Source organism: Prionailurus viverrinus, chromosome C2 (assembly GCF_022837055.1).
Source record: "Prionailurus viverrinus isolate Anna chromosome C2, UM_Priviv_1.0, whole genome shotgun sequence".
Lineage (NCBI taxonomy): Eukaryota > Metazoa > Chordata > Mammalia > Carnivora > Felidae > Prionailurus > Prionailurus viverrinus.
In genome coordinates this window covers 91,687,302-91,709,166 of record NC_062569.1, presented here as the reverse complement: position 1 = coordinate 91,709,166, position 21,865 = coordinate 91,687,302, and the positions used below count along the sequence as shown (strand labels likewise).

At 40.6% G+C, this 21,865-nt stretch overlaps 1 protein-coding gene across 4 annotated transcripts in view; it reads left to right on the top strand.

The window, feature by feature from the left end:
- CASR (calcium sensing receptor) overlaps window positions 1–20,581 on the top strand; it is an 89,118-nt gene extending 68,537 nt beyond the window's left edge. For 2 of the 4 annotated variants that reach the window (XM_047874172.1, XM_047874171.1), the window contains exons 5-7: window positions 2,508–2,738; window positions 6,159–6,282; window positions 7,566–10,491. In XM_047874172.1, coding sequence (XP_047730128.1) covers window positions 2,508–2,738; window positions 6,159–6,282; window positions 7,566–9,079 — 1,869 coding nt within the window. In that variant the 3' untranslated portion in view covers window positions 9,080–10,491. Of the gene's footprint in view, window positions 1–2,507; window positions 2,739–6,158; window positions 6,283–7,565; window positions 10,492–18,082; window positions 18,091–20,570 lie in introns of those variants that run through there. The other 2 variants (XR_007155479.1, XR_007155478.1) reach the window with 2 other exon arrangements.
- Window positions 20,582–21,865: the final 1,284 nt, after the last annotated feature.

Genomic DNA, 21,865 nt, shown 5'->3' with positions numbered 1-21,865 from the left:
TTTCTAGCTTATGACCGGCAAGTTTCTTGACTTCTATGCCTCAGTTTCTTCATCTATAAAATGAATATAATAATAGAGTGGTTGTGAGGATTAAATGAGATATTGTGTGTAAAGCTTTAGTACAAAGCCTGGCACATAGGAAGTGTAAATAAGAGGTAGTTCCCTACCTCTCCACTCTTCTCATCTCCTTTTACACACATCAGAGCAAAGACAGAGTTAGCATGATTGTGGAAAGGACAGTGGAAACTGTATGACTGGGATAAAACATTTGCACTAACAAGTAATGGTAGGTACATGAAACCAAAGTATGGAAGGTTTTGGAAACTACCTAGAGAAGTTTGAAGAATATTTCATCTGAGCCATGATAGATCCCCAGCAGGATGTGGGAAAAGAAAAGCATGACTATGGAATGGAGGTTCCAGAGTGGGTGGAAGGAATGAGGTTCTAAGTGCTGCAACAGAAGCTCAGCTGTACAGAGCAGAAGGACTGTATGTTCCTCTCAGGGAAGAAAAGCTGTGTCAGGACAAGGATGTGTTGGGGTACAAACAAAAGGATGTACATCATTCTGTATAGGAGGAGGCCAGGTCATTCCAAGAGCATGGAGGAAAAGGAAGGAGAACTGGAGGTATAAAAAAGGAACATATCTGGGGTACTGCTCTGCAGACAGTTTTAAAAGGTCAGTAAAAATGGAGGAAAAAATATAAGATGGATGACCATCAAGGAAGCCTCAGGAGAACACAGGTAGCATGAATCCTCAGTAGGATTCATTCTCCATCTTTTTGGAGGATAGCTCAGCAGTTCTGACTGCAGAACAGAAGAACAGATAGCAGGAAGGGAAGGACACCCCCTCTTCCCCCATAGGTCTGGGCAAAAGTCAGGGTAGCCAGAGTCTGCCAGGGTAGCAGTGAGGACACTAAAGCAGTAAATCCCATACAGAAGGTTAGGTGAGGCACCCAGGGTGGTATGTTTGTGTGCATACATGGTCTGCCATTGACTCTGTCCCCAAACTTGTCCCAGAGCTGTTTATGAGCAAATTCAGGTGACTCCTTTTCCCTATTTAATTTTACTTACAATAAATGTTTATTTGAAAGTAAAGTGAATACAGATATATAGTTTTAAAAAGCAGTGTCATCTCTGGAATGGGTAGAATATTAAAGGTGCCCTGAAGGGGCCTAGCTAAGTCACCTAGTTTGTCATGAATATTAACCTGGATAATAGGTGCAAGGCCTCAGTAAAGCCATCCATTAGACAGACTCAACCCAAACTTTTCCCCAGTGTCAGATTAGATGTTGGTTTTTTAGGGGTAATGATAAAAATAATGAAAAAGGGAGAGGTGCCTCTAGATGTACCTCAGGGACCATGAAGCCACAGAACAGAGAGAAGAGTCCATACCAGAGTTTGCAGAGATTCCGCAACCTCTCTGGACCAGCCCTCTCATTACAAAGGTGAGGAAACATGCTCAGAGCTGGAGGAGGGTGATAAATCTCAGTGACTTGTGAGGTGCAGTAGAAGCAAGAACACTTATATTCACAGGCTGGACCATGTGTTATTCTCTCTTGATGCCTTCGGACCCCTGGCACATCCCACATGAAGGGGCTGAGTGTTCACTGTCTCCTCCTGACCCATGTCAGGGGCACATAGGAAGCAAAGCCAGGTGCCTAACAATACCACAATAGAGCATAGCCATTAAGAGCACAGGCTTTGCACCACTTGCTAACTGTGTAACCCTAAACAAGATACTTCTGTTCCTATGCCTCACTTTCCCCATCAGTAAAATGGGGGTGATAGTACTATTTGTTGTAAGGATAAGATTAGATAATAAATATAAGGCATTTAGCATTTGCGCCTAAAATGTAGTAAAATGACCAATAAAGTTTAACAATTATTATCATTACTTTTTTATACAAGAGTTATATGACATATAAAACCCTGCGAGGATTAAGGGATTGGCCATGACTGTTACAACAGTGATGGTGAGGGCTCCACCGACAGCCTCATTTCTTTCTTCCTTCCACTCACCCCACTCCGTGATTTTTGGCAGCAAGACACTTTCACAGAGGCAGCAGCATAAAGAAAGATGGAGCAGATCTTAAAAGTACTTCATACCTCCACTCCTTCCCCAAAACCCATCTCAGAAGACACCAGGAATGGCTCTGGGTTACAAACCCTGCCCTTCCTGGGGCACCACCAGTTGATGATGTACCTGAAGAAGACTTGATCTGGCCAGGGGCCATGGTGAGATGTGCCCAGTCTACTTTCCTGACTTCAAGAAGGTGTTTTCGCCCCAGTTACAATTTGAGTATCAAGTAAAGCCTGTGGCTTACCAGGGCTACTGCTAACACATACAATTACCTTAGTGTAAATTAGAAAAAGGTGCCTCTTCCTAAAGTTATGTTCCTTCCACTTTGTTAGAACAAGATAGTTTACTGTCCTCATGCAGTACATAACATACTTAAACATATGTGGTAGCCCTGTGGCTTGTACTCAAAGTCTCTGTTCCTCTTTAGGTCCTGAAGCACCTACGGCACCTAAACTTTACCAACAATATGGGGGAGCAGGTGACTTTCGATGAATGTGGGGACCTGGTGGGGAACTATTCCATCATCAACTGGCACCTCTCTCCAGAGGATGGCTCCATAGTGTTTAAGGAAGTCGGATATTACAACGTCTATGCCAAGAAAGGAGAAAGGCTCTTCATCAATGAGGAGAAAATCCTGTGGAGTGGATTCTCCAGGGAGGTATGTGCTGTCCATCAGAACCACAGATGCCTCCACCACAGGCAGGAAACTGTGCTAGACTTCGGAAGGGCCTTAGTCTTCACCACCGGACTTGCAAAATGATGAGACCACTTCCCTCAACTCACTAACTCTTGTTAGCTCTTGTCATATAGCTCTAATGCCAAGGTTCTCCATGAAATCCATGAGTGTTTAGTATACAGATGATAATCCTCAGAAAATTCTTATTCTTTACAAATCTGATCCTTTGGCTAAATGGCTAATAGTTTCCTTGACTAAAACTTTCCCCAACCAGAGTGAAATATTTAAGCAAACAGAAATATCACTCAAGGTAGGGTCTGGACAATTCACACAGAGGTAGTTCCCTGTTATCCAAATAGCTCCGGGAGGACCTATAAATCAAAAGGACAATTTCTTAGAAAATCAAATGGGTTGGTAACTTGGGAAAGATAACATCTCTGAGGGTACTGTGTTACTATAGTTGAAAGTACTAATGTCCTTCACCAGTTCTTTTCCTTTCTTTTCCTTCCCAAGGTCCCAAGAATCTTAGCAATCATCAGGTCCAATACTGTCATTTATATCCCTCTTTCATTAGAAAATAATGCCAATTATTTTCTCTTCAAGTTTTCTAAAAAATCCTTGTCAAACCAGTTATTTTTCTGATATAGTAAAAAATTTCCTTTGTTGATTTCCACGTGTTTAACTTTGTAAGATGTCTCCAAGTCAAGCAGGTAGGTGGGGAGAGAAGGGAAGAGTCTTATTAAAGAGACATTTTGAGGGGTGCCTCGGTGGCTCAGTCGGTTAAGCGTCTGATTTCGGCTCAGGTCATGATCTCACAGTCTGTGAGTTCGAGCCCCGCGTTGGGCTCTGTGCTGACAGTTCAGAGCCTGGAGCCTGCTTCAGATTCTGTGTCTCCCTCTCTCTCTGCACCTCCCCTGCTTGCACTCCATTTCTCTCTCAAAATAAATAAATAAATAAATAAATAAATAAATAAATAAATAAATAAATATTTTTAAAAAAATTTTTAAAAGAAACATTTTGGAAATAGTATGCACCCTTCTGTGTTACTTGACATGATCATATGGAATGAGAAGAAGAGCTTCTGAAACAATAAAGCAATAAATTGGACAAAACTGTCAAAAACAACCATTTAAGGATCTGGCAATCAACCAAAGCAAACAAAAGCTGAAGTGCCTTTTTAAGAAAAACTAATGAAACTTGAGTAAGAAAAGTCTGTGGCAGTCTGAGGCTGCTCCCCAATTATTTCTAATAATTTGGTTGCTGATTCTTTTAAGTTTTCTACGTGGACAATCATATCATCTGTAAATAACAAGTTTTACTGAGTTCTTTCCAATATTTATGCCCTTATTTTTCTTGTCTTATCCCACTAGCTATGAACTCTGCAATGTTTAATAATAGTGGTTATAGTGGGCATTCTTGTTTTAAAAGAAATGCTTTTATTTTTTCATGTAGAATGATGTTTACCTAAGAAGTTTTTATATTGCCCTTTTTAAGTTAAAGATATTTCTTCCTATCTCCCTTTTTCAGGTAAGTTTTTAATTGTTATTTTGTGTTGAATTTCATCAAATGCTTTTTCTTTATCTACTGATGATCATGATTTTTCTCCATTAATTTATTAATGCAGTGGATTTTATATATATAGATGCAGTATAGATTTTCTAGTACTAAACTTGTTTGCATTCTTGGCACAAACCTAACATGATCATGCTACATATTCTTTCCTATGTCCTTTGAGTTTGTTAATTGTTTTAGTGTTTTCATCTATATTCAAGTGATAAAAAGTAGCTGTACTCTTCTCAGGTCCTTTCAGATTCCTTACACTTTGCGTATACCTCCAGGACTTCTATATATTTTTGCTTCCAACAGAACTCACCACACTTTTTCAGAAAACTACCAGCGGGCTAATAGAACCCACTTTGCCCACAGGGCTCAGAAAGGCAGAAGAGTCCACAAATTTACATTTCCCTAAAAAGATCCTTAACAATGAGTGGTGTGGAAGTACAAAAACCCTGGCTCCCTTTTCCTTAGGACAGGACAGCTCTAAGGAATAACTTACAGTCCAGAGTTCCCCTATGGGATCAGGCAGAAGCTACCCTCTGAGGGACTTTGCTCAAGATCATACCCTTGCTGTCTTCTTCCCTTCTGTGTCTGACTTGCTCCATTCTCTTCCTGGTTTCTTGGGAGAACTTTCCTTGCAAACACTTGTAGACAAATCCACAACTCAGGTCTGCTTCTAAAGACAACTTAAAGTAGTGATATGGGCCTGTAATTTTTTTTTTTATTTTTCATACTGTTCTCATCTGGTTTTGGAATCAGAGTTATACTGGCCTTTATATAAGAATGAGTTAGAAGATGTTCCCCTTTTTTTCCCCCCAATCTCTGGTAGAGTTCACATAAGATTAGATTCATCTGTCCCTTGAAAGTTTAGTGTTTTTTTTTAAAAAGAAAGAATGTTTAATGTCATTTGCCTGTGATAAACAGAGAATGGTGGTCATCTCAGGTATGAATATATAGTAGGGAAGGAAGCAAGGGGTTAGAGGAAAGCATACAGTTAAGTGCAGGTTACTGTTCTAGTCCTAGCTTTTGTTTTGGGGTAGTCATTAAAAATGACTGGCTAAAAGTGATTGAAATATGAACAAGTAATGATGGGAAAACAAGGATTAGGATTAATCAAATTCCATGCACCTGAAGTCCACTAATGAAATAAATAAATAAAATCTATGTTACCTGAAATTAATATCACTATTGCAGATTTCTTTTGGGTAGTAGTTACCTGACATATTTTTCTGATCCATTTACTTTTGGCTCCTCTATGCCTGTCCTGCCTGCCTTGCTGAGTGGTTCAAGGATCTCAGAAGTCACCCTATAAAGCCTAAAATAAAGTTGCAGGAATTGCAATTCACTGCAAAGTTCAGAATCCCATTTTCTAAACAAATTTCCTCTCATCTCAGCATCTCCCTTCGTGATTATCCCTCTATATGTATGTAGACCTGTGTCCCTGCATCTTTTAGCTTGCCTTAAACTCTTGTTTCCATGGAAAGCAAACAGATGTCCCATTCTGGGACTTGGAGGGAATGGAATGGGGGGTTATTTAAGGAGGATTTTGGTCACTGTGTAGAGTGGCAACAATTAATCTTCCCAGACTCCCATGGATGTGTGTCTGTGTGTGTGTGTGTGTGTGTGTGCGTGTGTGTGACACCTCTCCCTTTCTTTTTTTTTTTTTTTCCCACCTCCCTTTCATTGATAATAAGAACAAGGATCTCTGGGGCTTCCTCTGTCTGGAATGAGTCTGAAGTCTGTTGTACTGGTCCTTGTGCACAAACTCCTCTTCCGTGCTTGTGTCAAAAGGGGAGACTGATCCCACAGCTGCAGCCCTTCACTTTTGTGCTCTCGGTTCTCTAGGTACCTTTCTCCAACTGCAGTCGAGACTGCCTGGCAGGGACCAGGAAAGGAATCATTGAGGGGGAGCCCACCTGCTGCTTTGAGTGTGTGGAATGTCCTGATGGGGAGTACAGTGATGAAACAGGTAAAGGAACATGCCCTCCTGCAGTGCTCAGTTCACTTTGGAGCACTGGGGTCATCCAAGTCCCTGGAAGGGGTAGGCTGAGGAGGTACTTCGCACAATTTCTCATGTAACAAGGTATGTCTGAGAGTCACGTTGGGCTGGGCATTGAGGGGGATAGAAAAGAAATATTGGATGCCTTATAATACCATAAAAGGTTACACATCTTTAGTTTTACTTTGATGCCACTCTCCAATATTATATCCCTTTTCTTACAGCTCAGTAGCCCTAAATAGACAAAGTTCTGTCTGTTCCACACTACACAATTAATAGGCCAATATATTGCCTGTTGGGTGCCTGGCATTGTATTTGCTGTCTTACTTACGATTTCCTGTACCTCAGTTTCTTCATCTACAAAGTGGGAATAATAATAGACCTATTTTACAGAGTTGGGGGAATTAAATGAGTTAATACTGTTATAGCACATGCTAAGTTCTAGATAAATGTTAAGTAAAAACCTTAACTGGCATTTGGAGATGCTTTATACATATTAACTATAATTGTTATTATTACTGTTATTATCTCATTTCATCCTTACCACAATAATGGGATTATTGCTTTCTTTGCATAGATGATTGAAACTGAGGCTCAGAGAGGTTAAGGAGCCTGACCAAACAGCTAGTAAACAGAAGAGCCAGGATCCCCATCCATATCTCTGACTGAAAGCCCAAGTTCCTTTAACTCCCCCAAACTGCAGGGTGTTTGGGACATAGTAGGGCCTTAATAAATGTCTACTGACTGAATGCATCTGCAGCCTCCCTCATTGGAAAGCCATGAATGTGGAGTGAGGAAGGCACAGGTCGTTTGTGTGGGATATTCTGCCTTGATCTAAGAGGAAGTCTGCTCTGACATGTCCACAAAGTCCATCCATATATCCAAAATGAATCAGGCTGAGTGTGAATACTGTGAGAAGTTGGTAAACTATGCTAGACCCCTGGTATGTAGGCAGCCAGCCATCTGCCCAGCAAGATTGATCATTCTCTGCTAAAGACCGTCAGCAAGTAGTGCTAATAGGGGTAGCACCACCCCCCACCATGTACAAAGGAAAAAAATAACAGAACTATTAAAAATACATGAAATTAAATAAGTATGTTAATAAACATAAGTCAGAGTTCGATCATTTCACTAACAAAGAAAGTTTAAAGTGACCGCATCCAATAATCTGTATACCCTTACCAACACGTTTACACTCATAGGTCTTAGTCTATGCCCCACAGTGACTAACTCTTCCCTGAAACATTTTACAGATGCAAGTGCCTGTGACAAGTGCCCCGATGACTTCTGGTCCAATGAGAACCACACTTCTTGCATTGCCAAGGAGATTGAGTTTCTGTCCTGGACGGAGCCCTTTGGGATTGCACTCACTCTCTTTGCTGTGCTGGGCATTTTCCTGACAGCCTTCGTGCTGGGTGTCTTCCTCAAGTTCCGTAACACACCCATTGTCAAGGCTACCAATCGAGAGCTCTCCTACCTCCTCCTCTTCTCCTTGCTCTGCTGCTTCTCCAGCTCCCTGTTCTTCATTGGTGAGCCCCAGGACTGGACATGCCGCCTGCGCCAGCCAGCCTTTGGCATCAGCTTCGTGCTCTGCATATCATGCATCCTAGTGAAAACCAACCGTGTCCTCCTGGTGTTTGAGGCCAAGATCCCCACGAGCTTCCACCGCAAGTGGTGGGGGCTCAACCTGCAGTTCCTGCTGGTCTTCCTCTGCACCTTCATGCAGATTGTCATCTGTGTGATCTGGCTCTACACTGCACCACCCTCAAGCTACCGCAACCACGAGCTGGAGGATGAGATCATCTTTATCACATGCCACGAGGGCTCGCTAATGGCACTGGGCTTCTTAATTGGCTACACGTGCCTACTGGCTGCCATCTGCTTCTTCTTTGCCTTCAAGTCCCGGAAGCTGCCAGAGAATTTCAATGAAGCCAAGTTCATCACCTTCAGCATGCTCATCTTCTTCATCGTCTGGATCTCCTTCATCCCAGCCTACGCCAGCACCTATGGCAAGTTTGTCTCTGCCGTGGAAGTGATCGCCATCCTGGCAGCCAGCTTTGGCTTGCTGGCCTGCATCTTCTTCAACAAGGTCTACATCATCCTCTTCAAGCCATCACGTAACACCATCGAGGAGGTGCGCTGCAGCACTGCTGCCCATGCTTTCAAAGTAGCAGCCCGGGCCACGCTGCGCCGCAGCAACGTCTCTCGCAAGCGGTCCAGCAGCCTTGGGGGCTCCACGGGATCCACACCCTCTTCCTCCATCAGCAGTAAGAGCAACAGTGAAGACCCCTTCCCACAGCCCGAGAGGCAAAAGCAGCAGCAGCCACTGGCCCTGACCCAACAAGAGCAGCAGCCGCAGCCACAGCAGCCCTCGTCCCTACAGCAGCAGCCACAGCCACAGCCACAGCCCAGATGCAAGCAGAAAGTCATCTTCGGCAGTGGCACAGTCACCTTCTCACTGAGCTTTGATGAGCCTCAGAAGAGTGCCATGGCTCACAGGAATTCTATGCACCAGAACTCCCTGGAGGCCCAGAAAAGCAATGAGACCCTCACCAGACACCAGGCATTACTCCCACTACAGTGCGGGGAGACAGACTCAGAACTGAGTGCCCAGGAGAGAGGTCTTCAAGGGCCTGTAGACGGGGACTTCCGACCAGAGATGGAGGACCCTGAAGAGATGTCCCCAGCACTTGTAGTGTCCAGTTCACAAAGCTTTGTCATCAGTGGTGGTGGCAGCACTGTCACAGAAAATATACTGCATTCATAAAATGGAAGAAGGTGGCCAGTCCAGGGAGGATCCAGAGAGGATTCCTGGGATCATGTTCTCTGACAGGGATGAGGACTCGCCTTAGACTCCTTTCCCCTGTGTGTGGAAGGAGGAATAAGACATGCCAAACACCTCAAATTTAGTTGCACTGCTTTAAATAACAGTGAATTGACTAATGTTCCCTCTAAAATTAAAAAGAAAAAAAAAAAGAACCGTGTCCTTCTGTGGTTGGAGATGTCAGAGTGTTGAGATCACCATAGTCAGATTTGCTGTTCATGTCTCTTCCTCTGTTCTCATCCTCCATTTTATCCCATCCAACCACCCAGATATAAAACCAAGACTTTAGTAACCCACCTATTCCCTTCTTTTTTTCTTAACACCGAAATGCCTGCCCTGAACATTGCAGACAGCCTGGCCCAGACACAAAAGTGTGCAGAGTGAAAAAAGTTCAGACTGGCCACCACTAGAGTTAAGAGTCTGAAAGACAGAACATCATCAGTGCTTCCCAGCACCTTGACAATGGGAAGAGAACTTCAAGTGTTCAAGAGCATAAGGTGAACATGTCCCCTCCTATTTATGAAAACCATAAGATATTTGGTCTCCTACTTGCTGCTGCTATCATGTGACATCTAGAAGGTTAGCACCCCTCCTACACCAACATGTCTGGTGGAGAATGTCATAGTGATGCCATGTTTAGATTCCAGGATCACAAGAATCACCTCAAATTGTTGGGAAGGAACTGCATGAATCCAATGAGCTGTATCTGTAATTAATATTGCTATATGTAGCTTTATCTCTAAGAAAATGCTTCTGTTATAATAATGTTATAATAGTTCATGGACAATATAAACTGAAAAAATGTCAGTCTGGTTAATATAAGGCAGTATTATTGAGCTCCTTGCCTATCCTTGCCTACCCCACCACCCTCACCTCCATGAGCTAAGCCCAAGTAAGCCCCAGGGATCCATAAGTTCCCCCAATCCCTATCCCTAAAGCTTCCCGAAGCCAGATCCACAGCTGACTCTGTGGAAAACAAGCTCCCAGTCATTAGCCCCTACCAGTTGCTGGGGTAAGAAAGTGTTCCATGAGAGCTCTCACAGGACATTAGCCTGGCACTCTCCCTGCCAAATGCCATACCTAAAATCCCTCCAGCAGTGGGAATCTGCCCATAGGTGGTTAAAGTGGTTAAATGGCATATTTCTGAGCATTCAGGCTCTGGAGACAGAGAGACCTGGGTTCAAGCCAGTCACTTACAAGTTGGGTGACCACAGGCAGGGAACCTTAACTTCACTAAGCCCCAGCTTCTTTGCCTCTAAAATAGAGGTAATAATCATTCTTTCCCCTCAGAGCGCTTATGTGAATTAAATGAGATGATGTATGTAAAGTACTTTAGCATGGTGCCTAGCATATAGTAAGCAATCAATAAATATTAGTTAATATTATTACTGATATTGTAATTATTTTTTTCACTTCATTAAAATATAAAATAAACTTTGTTTACCATTCATATTTTAATGCCAAGCCCACTGATGACACAAACGTTCTTCATAATAACCCCAAGAACTCTGATCAGCCCTAGTAACACTTGCTCATGGCAACAAACCCAGAAAGTCAATCAGACCCCCCCAGAGGCCCCCATGCTCTGCCTCTATGATCACAATGCCAAGAGAAGAATGTCACTGGTCTGGCAGTAGTTTCTCAGATCACTCTAAATGCTGCTCTTAAGCCAAAGCCAAAATATAGCAATTAAATCTGAGAATGTTGGACTCAACATCATTATCTTCATTTATATGTTGCAGCACAACTCTCAGCACAGATTCAGGAGTGTAAAACGTGAACTTTATTTTTCTCTAACAACTTAGTTTCTATCTCAAATTCCCATTCAGCCTAGTGACAGAAACTTCCATCTTAGTCAAACTGGGGTTTTCTCAGGAACTTCAGAGTTTTCTGAATTGGTTCAGATTTCTGGGCATCAGTTCAGAGGTTTCTTCCTTACCCCTTCCATGAGAGCTTTTAGTGTAAAGGGAGGTGGGGTTCCTCAAACATCAGCAGCTCCTATTGACATCTCTGAGAACATTCTGATCTGGCCCTCAGTAATTGTTATGCCTCCACATTGGCATCCTATGAGGCCTCCCATCCCCATATGGTCCCTGGTCATGGGATCCACAGTGATTTTCACAGCTGTGTCACTTTGTCCCAACTGCTAGGGCCCTCTCAGGCTTGCCAGCTCTCTCATGAATAGAGAACACTGGAGCCTAGGAACTGCCAAGCAGCTCTCAGGCCCCTCCCTCCCGGCCTCTACTTAACTGCTGCCTCCCCATGATGGTATGGAGAATTCATAGAGACTAGCTTCCAAGGTGCCAGAGGGAAAACAGGGCATGTGTCTCCAAATCTGTACAGACATTTGTCAAAGACTGAATAACAGCCCCCCAAAGATGCCCACATCCTAATCTCCAGAACCTATGATGGTTACCTTACGTGGCAAGAGTGAGTTAAGGCTGCAGATGGGATTAAGGTTGCCAATCAGCTGACCTTGGTAAGGAGATCATTTTGGATTGTCCAGGTGGGCACAATGTAATCACCAGCTCCTCAGAAGTGGAAGAAGGAAGCGGAGAATCAGTGTAAGGATGATGTGATGTGAGAAAGACTCCAGAGATTATTGCTGCTTTTAAAATAGGGAAAGGAACCATGAACCAAGAGACATGGAGGCTTCTAGAAGATGGAAAAGGCAAGAAAACAAATTTTCCCCAGAGCTTCCAGAAGGAACCAACCCTGTCAAAACCTTGATTTTAGTCCAGTAAGAGCCTTTTCGGACTGCCGGTCTCCAGAACTGTAAGATAATAAATTTATGTTGTTTTACGCCACTAAGTTTGTGGTACTGTTACAGAAGCAACGGAAACTAATGCAACATTTTTACTCTACTCCCCCTTTCCTGAGTGTTTTCAGCTCAGGAAACAGTCCAGCGCCTTTCTCGGAGATCCACCTGGTCTCCCTCTAGTGCTCTCCCCACCAACTAGCCCCATCTCTCTCCTCCCCGAAAAAAAGTCTGACCAATATTCTATTCCTTCAAATCTGTTTGGGGAACTATAAACCTTGTGTGCTTAGTCTTTCTGGGTTTTGGTTTTAGATCATTAACAGCCATTTTCTATCCATTATATGTTAGTAGAACAAACCTGAAAAACAGTAGCTTCCAAAAACAGGGGTTTGTTTTCTCTCTTTTATAAAGTCAGTCAAGAGTTTTTCCAAAAGATTCTCAAGAGTCCATTGGCAATGGAAACTGTTTATTTTTCTTTTGAAAATAAAAATGAATTCTATAATTATGAAGGATTTTCACTCAAATGAGAGAGTTTCCTAGAAGATTTTAAGAATTTACATTAGAATTTTACAGGTAATGATCATCATGCAACATTATCACTCTTCAAGTCCCTATAATCATCAACTACATGATATTATAGTCTCTTTACATAAGAAACTAAGACAAATAAATTTGGACATTAACTACCTCATCTAGGGACATATTATAGTTTATCTGTTATGATGTTTAGAATCCAACTCCTGGTTTTCCACTACTCCGATACTCAACCTATTCATGACTAACAATAAAGAGAGTCCCTAAGAGTCTTGGAACCAATTATAGCTATAGCAGAACTTTATAGGAGTGGGTAATTCTTATATAATACAGTTTGTTTATTTGTTTAAAACTTCACTACATGGCTATTTTGTGTCTAACTGCATTCATTTCAATTGGGGGAAATTGGACTTCTCTACGTTTTTCTCCAAAAAGTTGCATTTCAGAGCAATATTATCTCTTTGGGCCTGGCTAAAGTCATAGAAGCTGTGGGCTAGCTCTGCACAGACCAGTTTCCCTCTGCCATTTACTGCATTTGAACATATCTGGGCTGGAAGAGCAACAGAGCATTAGTTAGGGGTACTGGTTAATCATCCCTGGTCTAAGACTGAATGGTCATTTTAGGAGTCCATTGGATACAAAGGTGGGTTGGATTGGGATAGGTGGAAGGAAGTTGTTGTAATGAGATCACTGGTGTCCAGGAAACCCTGGTTTCCTGTCCTGGATCATGGGAAAATACTAGCAGTTGGATGAGAACTCTGTTATCATGCAAGGAGTGAGGTAGGGGTCAGGGATATAACAAGTACAGGGTAGGATGAGTCACAGGAACAAAAGTGCATTCAAAGGACAAGGAGAAGAGTTTTAGCCTTGAGAGTTGCTGCTCAGCTAGTGGTATGAGAAGTGGAGAACTACTAGAAGAAGCCAAAAAGAGGCAGGAAGCTGGACAGAACCAGCATGAAGTTGTACCTGGGGACTAGCAAGATAACTGTGACCCAGGCATCAAGTGGGGTTAGGGGGTCATTCTTCTGCTGGAATGACCACCACATCCATCCCCTCCCCTGAATCATGCACAAGAGTGGGGGGAGTTTGGAGTGGAGGCAGGGATATTTATTTATACCAAGAGCTGGATTGCAGTAAGGGGTTGGGGGAGTAATAGAAGCACATCACCAACTATCTCCTTCTGAAATTGGGACACTAGCTACCTGGATAACTAGCTAGAGTAGGAGGCTAGAACCAATAAAACAATTAACTCAAAGACTGAGTTCCCAGAACGTAGAGTGCAAATGTTTGTGAGTATATTGAAAATAGGTAAGAGATCAAAGCCCAAGAATAACCCTCATGGTCAATATAGGAGTTGATCACTGACAAAAGTATCAGGAAATGTTTTTGGAAGAATGTGTTATTCTCCTTGATATCAACCCAAATATATGGTTATTGTTCAAAATCTCCCAATTTTCTTTAAATGTTTTGTTTCTATCTGACCTAGGAAAACATTCACATTGTAAAGGCACTGATGCTTGGTGATGGACTAATCATTTCCACTTCTTTAGAAATGTCTATAGTTCTCAAATTTTGTACATTAAAGCACAAGATTATATCCAAAAAATTAAGAAAATAATTTAAAATAGCCATGTAGTGAAGTTTTAAACAAATAAACAAACTGTATTAGATAAAAATTACCCACTCCTATAAAGTCCTGCTACAGCTATAATTGGTTCCAGGACTCTTAGGGACTCTTTTTATTGTTAGTCACGAATAGGTCGAGTATTGGAGCAGTGGAAAACCAGGAGTTGGATTCTAAACATCATAACAGATAAACTATAATATGTCCTTAGATGAGGTAGTTAATGTCCAAATTTATTTGTCTTAGTTTCTTATGTAAAGAGAATATAATATTAGCTGCCATAATTGGTTATCTGCCAAAAAAAAAATAACTCCTGTAAAAGTATCACCTTCAAGAGTATGGGGAAAATATGGAAAATCATAGAACCACAGATGACTAAAGTTTGGAGGTTTTGCTTTTAGAATCTGAAGTATCATAGAGTTCAGTCATTTATTCTATCAAGTGGCTGAGCTGGAGACCATAAAATTCATCCTAGATTTGTTATAAATTATCAAGATGCTTATAAACTTCTGATGATCCAAGCTTGGATGCTACACAATCAGGAACAATGCAGTCAGAAGAAATATCTAATCCCTCCATGGGGTTCTTCTGGCAAAAACCTCATTACTTCCACTGCCTGCCACTTAGCACCCATGGCACACGGAACTGGACGCTAGACTCTTCCTTGTAGCTTGAGGAATCAAACCCCTCTGCCACTGTACTTGGCCCCATTCACATCAACTTTCCAAGCCTCCCACTGGCCATGTGCAAAATCCAAGCTGCAATGGGGTCTGGAAATGTGGCTTTTGCTGTCCAGCCTATAGAGTATAGGAAGACATGCTAGAAGGAGGCCAAAGTGGATGATGGATGAACCAATCTGCAGTATACACTGCCCCACAAACAAAGCATTTTTAAGATCAAACACAAAATGAAAAACATATTCTCCTGAGTAAAATCAAGCAAAATATGATACCCTTTCATCTTAACAGCTGTGGTAGATAAGAAAGTACTATGCTGAAAACAGAGCTGCAGCTGGCACTTTGCCATTAGAGCCTGCTAGCAGATAAGAGAGAGCAAGCAGGAGCAAGTACTTGAGAGGATGAGTACGGAATTATGTGTTTGGTTATAAGCTCATTAGTACTATTTGACTTTTTTAATGACAGGCATATGTTTGTGTGTAGACTGAAGAAAAATACATAATCATTAGTACATAAGAAAAATACATAATCATTAATAGTGACTGTGTCTGGGTGTTAGAATTGTGACTGGTTTTTATTTTCTTTTTAATATTTATCTGAGTTTTCTCCCTTAATTTATTTCCAAGAGCATGATTTATAGTAAAACAAGAAAAACTATTCCTTGGATCATCAGCTGTGATATTATTATGTTCATGTTTTTTGTTTGGTTGGGTGTCATTTTTTTACTTTTTCCTTAGAAATAATCTCAAACTTACAGAAAATTTACAAAAATAAGTAGTACAAAGAACACATATATCCTTTCTACCCAAATTTGCTTATTGATAACATTTTACCCCGTTTGCTTTGCCATGTGCACCGTGGTCATTTAATAAGATGAGATTTACACTGAAGTATTTATGGGTGAAATCATACAATGTCTGGGATTTGCTTTAAAATATCACAATATGAGGAGGCAATAAGTATACAAGGAGAAAGAGAAGAAAGAACAACAGAAAGTTAATGGTTGGTGAAGCTGAGTAATGGGTACATGGGACTCCATTTTTCTATTCCTTCTTTTTTTTTTTTTTTTTTTTTTTTTAGAGCGGGCAGAGAGGGAAAGAGAGAACCACAAGCAGGCTCTGCACTGTGAGCACAGATCCCAACACAGGACTCAATTACATGAACCGTGAGATTATGAATGAGCCAAAATCAAGGGTCAGACACTTAACTGACTGAGACACCCAGGTGCCACATTATTTTTGTAAGTTTCTTAAATTTCCACAATAGAAAATGTTAAAAAGCATCCAAAAAATAAAAAAGAATTAATCAGCCAAAAAAAAAAATCACACAATAGAATTTCAGTGATTTGACTGGCCTCATTTTCACAAGAGAAGTCCATCCATCAAACACTCAAAGAGAACCTGAAAGTCTGCCAAACAGCTAAAATTCTAGTTGGAAAATAAAAATAAGACAACAAAGTTCAAGAAGTAATTCCCTGAACTATATGAAAAGGGTCTTGGAGGCTGATGAAAGACAGCCTGGATCTTCTGATGTCATCTGTTATGATCTATCCTGAGATAAACTAACTGTGGGCTGGTTCATTTCTGGATTGTCCTTGGGCAAAAGGTTTAAAGGTGTTTAAACAGATCCTTATCAGCCTCTGTGCCAATAGTTTCTCTTTTATGTATACACTCCCAAGGAAATAATCCAACAGGAAACAAAATTAATTAGCAGCAACATATTCCAGCTACATGAGAACCCACCTGAGCCACATGCCTGGAGACTGCACCAAGGGATCACTTATACACTGTTGAGGTTCTGTGATACAAACAAGAAAAAATCCAGATGCACAACATCCAGGGGATGGCTAAGGAAATTACACTATAATCCCATTGTGGGAGAGCCCATAAATAACAGATATGAAAAGTGTGTGTACTATGTCAAAACACATAATCAAGTCTAGAAGTAATGTTAAGGGGGATAGTAGGACACAGAATAGTGTGACCTCACAGAATAATATGAATGAGGTTTCATTGAAAAGGAAGAGAAAATATAGGGAAGGAAAATAGTATCATCTGTTTGCTTCTCTTTTTTTTGCAATGCTATATAACATCATTAAAATGAGGAAGGGAGGGAGGGATGGAACGAGAAAGAACACAGCCTTACCTGAGGTGTTATAGCTATGATTTAAGGACTAATAAGGCCAAGATTATAGTGGGAAGTAGATTAGAAAAATTCATTTGTAGGGTCTTGATGTAAATCCATCAGAATTCTTGATTGGATAAGCTATGGAGAGTGTTAATCCATTTCCCTACATCATGGCCAATATTAAGTGATTTATTTAATATTTAATATTAAATAATGTGGAAGGTAAAGCATTCAAAGAATAATTTTAAAAATCACTTTCTTTGTTATATAAATGTGGTAAGTAAATTTTAACCCAAATATAAAACAATATTATTAGCAACCTTCAATCTCTCCTCTTTTCCAGTCTCTTGACCCTTCCCTTCTCCCCCCAGCATCCTAATTAAGGCACCAGACATCTATGCCTTTAACTTTCACAACTGTAATAATCATATCAGAAAAGCAAAAATCATGGGATATAATCCTAAAATAACTTTATTTCTGTGTCCCTATCCATCTAAATCTGCTCCGTGAGCGAGTTCTCCTTTCCCTAAGTGGAAAACTTGGGTATGACTTTTCTGATAGCTGTTAGGTAACACGAGGTCCTAATCAGTAATTCAAATGTCCAGTTTCTTATTACAGTCAAACTTGGTTTAATTTAGTCTCTTTCCCTTTCCCCTCAGCTCAGGCCTCCTGCAGACAGAGAAGCCAATACTCAGGGAAGGGGTTGTGGTCAGCCATTTCCTTATTTATCCCACAGGTGCTATGCCCTTGCTTCCCTACACATGTGGCAATCCTCTCCAAGGATGGGGCACAGAGAGGAAGAAAAAGTAAACTGGGATACCCATACCCATACTGACTGATACCCAGCACACATTTACAGATGACTCCTGCTCATTAGTACTTTCATATGTTCTTTAGAGACCCTCTTCCATTGCTGGGGACCTCTTTCCTGAAGATTCCTTAATGTGAGTGATGCACTCTCCTCATTCCCAAACATCCTGCAGTATCTCTAGTTTCTCTGTTTTCCCATGCAGGCGGCCCTCTTGGTCAGGATCTAAGAACACACCAAAGAACAAGTTCTAAGTTCCCATCATCTTAAGGTTCCTTCCCAGATAGCAATGGCCACTGGGCAGAATAAATGACCTAATGTGGACACACAAAAACACTAGTTTACTTCCCCTGGCAAAACCACTTTGGTGGGACATTCAACATAGTTGAGGTTTCCAAGACATTCTTGAGCTCCCAAGCTTATATAGTCACTGTTACTTGGAATCCAAGACCATGCCCTCAAAATCACTTCCTTGGTCTACTGCACAAGTCCCTCCCAAACTTCTTCCAGACCTTCCCCCAAGGTGGAGGTTGTGGATTTTCCCATTATAGTATCATTAATTTACAGAGGAGGCCTCATAATCAGGGAAGCTGAGAGTAGAGATTTCACACTTAAACCAAAGCCCCTAATATACCTGGTTCAACTCCAGATATTTTCTTGGCTCAACAAACTGTTGTATACCCAAGATTCTTTAGTTTCTTCCTTCTTATTTTGTCTTCTCCCCAAAATTCACTAACTTAAAACATTTCACTCTACTAACTAAAACCTCATTTTCCCTTTCCTAGATTTCCCTACCTGATCTTATCAATAATACCCAACAATTTTCATTTGCTATTTCAGAATAACCCACCAACACTAGTAGGACAGATTTTACTGTATTTAATGAGGCCTCAATGACTCTGATTTTCTTAATTTTGATAAAAATATTTGAGCCAGAAACAAAATTTCTATTGCATTAGCGCTTACAAAAATTATCATAGGAGGGGCACCTGGGTGGTTCACTCGGTTGAGCGTCCAACTTAGGCTCGGGTGGTGATCTCACAGTTCATGAGTTTGAGCCCCACATCGGACTCTCTAGTGTCAGCACATAACCCACTTCAGATCCTCTGTCCCCCCTCTCTCTGCCCTTCCCCCTCCTGTGTCCGCTCTCCTTCTCAAAAATAAATTTAAAAAAATTTTAAATTATCAGAATAAGAGGTCAGCACCCAAAGAGCCCTGTGGATGCTGAGTTGCCCTACACCACTCCAACACCACTCTTAACACTACATGAGTCTGCATGTCGACAGCATGATCCACTTCAGTTCTGATTTAAACATAATCCAGAAGGAGGTATGTGTGAGCCACCAATGTTTATGGATTCTTTCAGTCTAACTTGAAGTGACAGAAGAAGAAAATTAGAATGTAAGAGGTTGAGTTGAATTATAAGATTTAAGCCTTTAGATTCTCCGATCATAGTTAAAACATTTACCTTCCTTATCAAAATAAAACTAGCAAATGAAATGATCTGACATCAGATTTATAAGATACACAAACACTATGTGGGTAGGGGCGATGAGCTAGCTGTGTGATGGGCATTAAAAAGGGCACTTGTTGGGATGAGCACTGGGTGTTATATGTAAGTGAGGAATCACTAAATTCTGCTCCTGAAACAAATACACTATATGTTAACTAACTTGAATTTAAAGAAAATTTTTCAAAAAGAGGAAGTGGGAAAAAAGCCAGCTGTGTATCCACATGGTTATAAGAATATAATTTTGTCATAAAATCCTTCCAATGCCTCTTTTATTAAACTCTATTAAAGAAGGTTCAACATAGGATCATCTTTTACTCAATTCCAATGCAAAACAAACATATAAGGTTGCAGTGTATTGAAAAGAGGCCTGGGTGGTTCAGTCAGTTGAGCGTCCAACTTCAGCTTAGGCCATGATCTCGCAGTTCGTGAGTTCAAGCCCTGCATCAGGCTCTGTGCTGATAGCTCAGAGCCTGGAGCCAGCTTCGGATTCTGTGTCTCCCTCTCTCTCTGCCTCTCACCCACTCACACTCTGTCTCTCTCTCTCAAAAAAAAAATTAACCATTAAAAAAAAAAGACTCTTGAGAGTAACTTGTCAAGTCACTTCCTGTCATAGGCAGAATAATGGAATCATCATCCTAATCCCCAGAACCTCTGAATGTGTTGTGTTACATGGCAAGAAAGAATTAGGTTGCATATGCAACTAAGACTCTAATCAGATGACCTTGAAATAGAAAGAGTATCCTGGATTATATTCATATGGGCCCAGTGTAATCACAGTAGTCTTTATAAGCAGAAGAGGGAAGCAGGAAAGTCAGGGTCAGGGCCAGAGAGAGATCTAAAGATTTTATACTGCTGGCTTTGAAGATGAAGGAAGGGACTATAAGCCAAAGAATGCAGATGGCCTGCAAAAGCTGGAAAAAGTGAGGAACAAAGTTTCCCTTAGTCGTCATAAAGGAATGCAGTCTTGCTAACAGCTTGATTTTGGACTTCTGGCTTCCAGAACTATAAGATAACAAATCTGTGCTGTTTTAAGCCACTGTATTTGTGGTAACTTGTTATAGCAGCAATAGATTTCTATGTTCCCCTTTTCTAATGTGTCAGTGGGGGTGGGCTTTCCTGCTCTGACATTCTCGGGTTGCAAGTCTTCCAGAACTATAAAAGAGTCAGTACAAACATTTTGTGGCTTTAAACTACTGCAACTTCTGAAAACTTTCACATGGTAGTAGGAACTGGTTGCCATAAAATTAATTTGACAATATTCTCTTAGAATCAAATGACACTATAAGGAAAAGCCAGACAAATGCAAAATATTGGAGATTCTATAAGACAATTATCCTGATCTCTTCAAAAAGTCAGTATCATTAGGGGAACCTGGGTGGCTCAGTTGGTTAAGCATCTGACTCTTGAGTTCAGCTCAGGTCATGATGTCATGGTTCATTAGTTCAAGCCCCACATCGGGCTCCACACTGACAATGCAGAGCCTGCTTGGGATTCTCTCTCTCCCTCTCTCTCTCTCTCTGCCTCCACCCCCCACTGGTGCTCTCTCTCTCTCTCTCTCTCCAAATAAACTTTTTAAAAACAATATCATTATTCTTTCAAAAATTTTAAAGGCCTTTCTAGATTATAATAATTCTAAATAGCAATGAAAAATAATGTGTTAAATTTGAATTTGAGAGAAATGTGAAATGTGAAAATGGACTGGTTATTAGATAAAATTAAGGAAGTATTGTTAATTTTCTTAGGGGTGATGATACAGTTATGTAGGAGAATGTCCTCATTTTAGGGGATGTGACTCTACTGTTTAGGGGTAAATGGTCACAGTATCTGCAATTTTAAAATGTATCACAAAAAAAGATGTATTTAAATATGTGGCAAATATTAATTATTTAATATGAGTGGTTGGTATAGGAATATTTATTGGACATTTTTCTGAATGTTTAGAAACACTGTAATAAAAAGCTGGTGATTTATTTTTTAAAACTGTTTATAAATATTTGTTGAACTATTGCTCAGAAACTTAACATTTTGTCTTAAAATGTATAGAACTTTCTACAATTATTTGTAGAAACTCAGAGTTGTGGCTAGGATGTAGCAAGATAAGTACTCTCATATGTAAAGTAGTTTAAATGAGTTTCCAGTTAGAAAGCTGATAAGAAAAAGTGATGTCATTCTATGAATCAGTGGAAAATTACTGCCCTCTAATTGAAGAAGGTGACCTGGTAGAATGGGGATTTTTGGTCTCAGCAGGTCAGAGATTTTCATTTCTTGATTTTGTCAATAGAAGGGATAAAAGTGAAACTCTGAAAATAAGAAATGGAAACCTATGTACAAGTAAAAACAGACAGACACAAAATTATTCCTAAACCCCAACATCCTAGAACCAGTACCAGAAGGAAACTGCAACAAATTTGAATTATACTGTTTACATGAAGTCTCAGAACTGTGCCAGCCATTTACTATTGACACATTACTACAAAAGTAAATCAGAGGGAATTAAGAAATAGCATTCTAGTCAGTCTAGAGATAAGAACAAGATTAGTTAGCAATACAGTGAAAAATACTTCTATGTAGTTTACCTTTTAGATTTAAAAAATATATATATGATTGATCAACATTTCCTATTCGTATTAAAGCATACTTAAAGTTTTTATTAAAATACTGAAATAATGCTGCTTTTTTTTATTTGAA